Source organism: Morus notabilis, unplaced genomic scaffold, assembly GCF_000414095.1.
Source record: "Morus notabilis unplaced genomic scaffold, ASM41409v2 Scaffold274, whole genome shotgun sequence".
Classification (NCBI taxonomy): Eukaryota; Viridiplantae; Streptophyta; class Magnoliopsida; order Rosales; family Moraceae; genus Morus; species Morus notabilis.
In genome coordinates, this window is record NW_010358785.1 from 354,325 (window position 1) to 360,558 (window position 6,234).

General features: G+C 32.7%; 1 protein-coding gene across 1 annotated transcript; it reads right to left on the bottom strand.

Moving 5' to 3' along the window:
* Positions 1 to 2,033: 2,033 nt before the first annotated feature.
* On the bottom strand, positions 2,034 to 5,878 carry LOC21402274 (dihydropyrimidine dehydrogenase (NADP(+)), chloroplastic). The gene is made up of 7 exons (XM_010093439.2): positions 5,419 to 5,878; positions 4,417 to 4,680; positions 4,159 to 4,329; positions 3,299 to 3,411; positions 3,023 to 3,209; positions 2,572 to 2,681; positions 2,034 to 2,343 (listed from the first exon to the last, which is right to left on the bottom strand). The coding sequence occupies exons 1-7, from the start codon at positions 5,686 to 5,688 to the stop codon at positions 2,187 to 2,189; spliced, it is 1,272 nt and encodes a 423-aa protein (XP_010091741.1). The 5' UTR covers positions 5,689 to 5,878; the 3' UTR covers positions 2,034 to 2,186.
* Positions 5,879 to 6,234: the final 356 nt, after the last annotated feature.

A 6,234-nucleotide genomic window follows, 5' to 3' on the forward strand; every position in this document is an offset into this window, starting at 1 on the left:
TAGAAATTTGAGACTGTCGCTTTAAGTCTTTAGATCGTGTATATAATATGAAAAATACGCGAAAAACATGTATCCAAAGATGCTATTATAAATTATAAGATCTGTAATCGATTGAATAAAGTTGAGCATTTTATTCATATTAAGTTGTTATGTTGTCTGCTTCCTGACGATGATAACTTGTTTCGGTCGTCGGAGTGAGACTCCATGGGTCAAGACAGATATAGTTCTATTAGTGGAATATATATTGGATTTAATTAATAATTCCGTTTGAATAAAATAATTCACTTTCGACAATTTATATTTTATCTGTCTTAATCTTGATATGAATGATAAACTCATATACATGACTAGTATCTTTTGATGTATCAAAGGGTGACATCCTGATATCGTTGAAGGTACACATACTTGTACATTGGAGATATGACTCATGTGTGTGTAGATTTATTATTCATAAATAGAGAGTTCATAGCTCTTATAAAAGAGTCAATAATATCCCCTTATGATGTTATTCAAGGAATATAAAACATGAGCGCTCAGCTATTGTACTACTCTGTGTTATCTAATAATTTACTATTTGTATTGGTACGAATAGTGGTTATTACAATGAAATGGTAATGGAACATAAGATAAATATAATCAGAAAGTAAAATAGAAATTGATCTCAAGTCGATTATGAATATCTTATAGAGATCATACACAATATAATAAAGTCATGGATGATTGCTAAGAGCTATATAAATATGTTATATAGTCGAGAGTCTAGCTCTAGACTTTTATGGAAGAGCAATACAGTTTATAACTGTGAGATGAACTTTTCCTGATATGATATGACGTATTTCCTACATATTAATAACTTATGTTACTTTCACAACAGCTTCAAAATCGGATTGTAAGATCAGTGATTAATTAATAACTAATTTATTAATTGACTTAATTATTTAATTTATTCAAGATAAATTGATTGAATTAATATTTATAGTTTTATTTAATATGAGAATACTATTATATGATCGCTTAAATCATGTAACTTGTATATTGGATTATTTGAATTAATAATTAGACTGTGCAAGTTTCTCATATTAAATAAATAAGATAAACACAAAAATCAATGCACGATAAATCTACCCTTATGTCGACTTGTACGTTAGGACCAATTTACCCACCAGTCAATCGGTACGTAACTTTTGACGGAGTTTTTATGCACTGACCGGTCAACCGATGAGTTTATAATATCATTGGAACCAGTCGACCTGTTACAATGTTGACGTGGCAAAACCAATTTTATGCAATTTGTTATGCAAATCTAATTTAGGGAACCTATTTGGTGTGGGAATATAACTTTCTAAACCTTATAAATAGCCTCTTAAGTCTCATTATTTATCAGATCATTTAAGAGACTTTCAGGAGGTTATAGGTAAGAGTTTCTTGGGAGGAAAATTGTTAAATCTCAAGATTTTTTTTTTTTTTTTTTTTACTCTCTTATGGTTTGAAGGAGTTCAAGATACTAAAGGGAGATTGAACGACATATGCTCACTCGCACTCCAATTGTGAAAAACAGATAGCAGAGAAGACCAGTTAATTAAAGCTCTTCCAAAAAATCTTCCGATTACTGTTTTTGTAAGTTGTAGTTCTTCAAAAGTGCAGTTGCCCATCTCCTAAATGTATAATTTAAATCTTCGATATTTATGTTATATAACATTATAAACAAGATCCTACAGGTGGTTTTGAAAAATAAAACTTTTATAATTCTGCTGCACAACTGATTTGCCATTTTTTCAACAGTACCTCTTTTCACTGACAAAAAATAATAATAATAATAATAACAATAAAAAGAAACGTGTTTCATTTGTAAGTGAATCTTTATCATCTTTATCATGCATTTCACATGCAGCCAAGCATTCGTATTATTCAACAAGGAAATAGCATTATTAGATAACTTTGATCGCAGACCTCATTTTCTATTCAAATAGTCTCATTATAAATAATATATGCAATTGCTCTCCATTATTTATTTGAAGTAACATGTCCAATTATCTGAACGAGAAATGAGATTATTAACTGAAATATTCACAAAATGAGCTTCCTTTTCCAAACTCAAACTTAAAAAGGAACAGAGCTTACATTCTTAACTAAACAACGGATGAACAGACCCTTTTCACAGCAAGGCTCACAAATGGTTCTGTAAGTCAGTTAGAGACCATGCTTTCAGTCTCTTTAACAAAGCCATCTCCAGTCCAATCTTTGTCAGACTGCAAACCTTTCCGAACGGCTTTCCTCTGCTTGACTGCTTCTTGCTGCCTTCTTACCAAATCAGTGTGAGTGGTAAAATATTCAAGGGAAGCCCTAGAAAAAAAAAAAAAAAAAAAAAAAAAAAAAAAAAAAAAAAAAAAAAAAAAAAAAAAAAAAAAAAACAAAGAAAAGATGAGGACTATGCTTTCTTGTTTGTGATAAAATTTCTTAGATGCAGCATTGCCATAAGCAATGCCACACTTGAAAACGTAAAAGAATTGAATATTAATGTCATTATATATATATATATATATATATATTTTTTTTTTTTCAAGTGCATACCCTCTAAAATCCTCGATTGATGAGAAATTGTGCGATCTCATAAAATCTTTCAGCTCTTCACATATTTTCTTCACGAGGCCATAGCCGTGCATCATAACCCCAGTACAGACCTACAAACAAAATTCAATGACCTCAATCTCATAAAACTTCAGTATAACATGACTAAATGTAAACGTCTCACATTCTCAAATATAAATAAGACTACCATTGAAATCCTTATGGAAAACGAAAACGTCAAAAAAAAAAGAAAAAGAAAAAAAAAAATAAAGTTTTAATGAGAGCTGCCTATATGGTGATATCATTACTTGGAAGCGAGAAGAACTAAGTGACATCGCAAGAACAAAATTACACTTCTATGGAGATTTCAAGAAATATAGCACATGCGCGTGTGGTGTGTGCACAAACCATTTATACCACGGAAATAGAAACTCTCTAGATTTTTTATCCTTACCTGAACAGTATTTGCTCCAAGAAGAATAAACTCAGCCGCATCACTACCTGTCTCAACACCACCAATGCCTGAGAGCGAGTAGTCCTTGTCATTAAATTCTGACTTCATCATCTTCGCAATGTTCATCACTTTTGCAAGCGCAATAGGATGGACTGCCTTGGAAGAATAGCCACCAGGAGTTGAGTACCTGAAAGAGAATTTAAGCACATAAACTTTCCTGAGATAAACGAGGCAGTAAAAAACAATGATATGTTTTTTGAAGTTTTGGCTTCAAACCCCTCCACACAAGGCTCAGGACGTAAATTGTTCAGATTAATTCCCATTACACTCATGATTGTGTTAATTGCAGCTACACCTTCGCATCCTGAGCTTAGAGCCACCCTAGCTGGCTGTAAAAATGAGGATAATCGATGAGAATATAATCACATAAAAAAGGATCCTAAGCTGGTAATAACCTACTTTTGTTAATTTAGGTTCCTTATGATCTGTTCTTAATTAATAAAATCAGAAAAGGAAAATAGTGTGAAAATGTCTTTCTTCTGCTTTTTGCATATATATTGCAGAAATAGCCGTGAATAAGTCATCCTAATAGGAATTAATGCTGACTTATGAATAATCAGATAAACCACAACGTCTTTTAGAAAAGGAAAAAAAACCACACAAAAAAAAAGGAAAAAAGAAAAAAAGATTAACCATAAAACCCCTCCAACTTTGAAGCAGATTATTAGCATTTTGACCAGCTGGATTTTGCTCTCAAGAAAGAAGGTGAGCTTTAACTTCAATATAGTGAGAATTTAGAATTTATTGCATAGAGGTGGCCATTTCCAATTACATCTATGATCACGAGAATCATGTTCTGTATTTGTTAACATAATAAAGCATCATATTTTGGTGCAATGCAATGATGTAGAACAATCTGCGCAAACAAAATTAATGGGCCACATTACACGTCACTCAGATTTGAAGTGCAACCAGAATTCCATTTTTTAGAAACAAAAAGAAAAAGCCAAATGCAATACAAAAATGTGAAAATTTCATTCCTCCTTTTCTAAGTGATAAAAGTTAAGATTCAGAAACATAAGTTAAAGCTGCATAGAGAAAAACAGGTGATGACTTAAAACAAGGGTGAAATTTACCTGGGTGATATCTGTGATGTTAGGAGTCATCTTTGCCCAAACAGGAATTGTAGCTTTCGCATTAATCCACCCACAAACCTCTTCCAAAAGTGCACAATCTTGACCAACAGCGGCACCCATCTTGCGCTCTGGCATACCATGAGGGCAAGAAAAATTGATTTCGAATGCATCCTAAAGAGAAAATATCTGAATGTTTAAGGCAACAAAACTCGCATGTTAAACGAACATAGTTAACTTTTAAGTAAAACTCCAGCTTACAACTCCAGTTTGCTCTACTCGATCAATAAGCTCTTCCCAGGCAGCTTTATTGTATTCCTCCATAATTGAAGCAATCAGAATTCTATCTGGATATTCTTCCTTAAGTTGCTTGAATTCCTTTAGCATGGTTTCAAGAGGCCTATCACTAATTAATTCTATGTTCTCCCACCCAATAATTTGTCCTTTGGGGGAGCCATTAACACCCACTCGTAACCGAGCATATCGAGGAGTGACATTAATAACTTTTGATGCATCAAGTGACACCTATCAAAAGAGTAAACTGGGATCAAACAGTGACCTATGAACCTGGGGACAAAAACGGACAAATACTTTAGATCCACTTCACTTCGTTTACATTTCTCAGATTAAAGCATATATATATAGATAATAATAATAATGAAAAGAGAGAGAGAGAGAGAAACCAAAACCTTCCTACCATTTGACCAATCCAAGATCATTTTGTCACTCATTATAACAGGCAACATAGGATCCAAACTTTAATGTTGAAGATTTCAAATGCAAATCAAGAAAGTTATATCTATAACTCCTGTTATCAACAAAATTGACAGTCTTGAGCAGAGATCAAGATTCTCAAATATTCGTCCTTCCATTCATATTCTTAATGGAGTAACTTGGAAAAAGAAGAATGCAGTGGTGATCATTGTAACATCATTATGTACAAACTGTTTAGTCAAAAAATCACCAAGACTTTATCATTTGTTCTCCGCAGACTATTGAAGATTCAGATTGAGATTTACCAAGGTTGGTAATAGTTAAAGAACAGGAGCAACAATCAAATTGGGACCCAAATCTGAATTGGGGCCTCCATTTCTATGAAGAACGACTTTAAAAATGATGGTCAAACAAAAAGCTAAAAGCACTAAACACAATCCAAGTCCTCATTTTTAGTCAATTTCTTCTCTCATTTCCACAGCATCGAAACAGCACAATACACATCCACACAAATATATATATATATAATCAATAATTAAAAAAACTTACAGTTTTGGCAATCACAGCACCCCAACCCTCATCAAAGGCCCTCTTCATGACGGTGTAGTTAGTCCCGGGTGGGCCCGACCCGATCACAAATGGGTTGGGCATATGCAATCCATTGACAGTGACACTTAGATCAGGCTCTTTCTGGGTCTCAGAGGCCAAAACCCTGAACCCGACTCTTCTTGATCGAAGCAAACCAGTTTTTGGATGAGCTTTTGCGAATTCAGCAACTGGGTTCTTGGTTTTGATCTGGGTAAAGCTGAGAGACGCCATGGATGAAGGTATTTTTTTTTCCCTCCGAATCTCCTGGCTGAAGAAGAAGGAACAAGAAGAAGAAAAAGATAATAATTGAATCTGACTTTAAATATTCAGTGGGGCTCGAGAGAACGTGGAATTAGAGGAATCGTTTGCGTCTTCACACTATTGGATTGATTTAGCAGCTGGACAAGATCGGAATAGTTTATTTGATTATTATTATAACTGATTGCACGTAGGTAGAGCTCTTTCATTAACTTGATAGACTATAGCCCTTTATTTTATTAATTTGAGTTTAAAATTTAAAATTTATTACATTAAAAAATTTTGATACACAATTATATTTAATTTTTTATTATAATAAAAAAATTTACATAAAATTATACTTCAATTTAAATTAAAAATTTAAATCAACAAACTAAATAAAGTTCTAATCATGTTTTTTCTTTTCCAAAATTATAGGGTTAATTTTACCGGAGTCTCTAAATTTTAGAGTTATTTTGATTTTACCGGTTAAATTTTAAAAACACTCATTGCATCATTTAAATTTTGAATTAGTGTCAT

Excerpts from the sequence above, each read along its gene's own strand:
- LOC21402274 (XM_010093439.2), bottom strand. The coding sequence starts at position 5,688 with ATGGCGTCTCTCAGCTTTACCCAGATCAAAACCAAGAACCCAGTTGCT. Across the intron at positions 3,412-4,158 it reads ACATCACAGATATCACCCAG|CCAGCTAGGGTGGCTCTAAG; the intron begins GTAAATTTCACC and ends TCATTTTTACAG. Across the intron at positions 2,682-3,022 it reads TTGGAGCAAATACTGTTCAG|GTCTGTACTGGGGTTATGAT; the intron begins GTAAGGATAAAA and ends TTTTGTTTGTAG.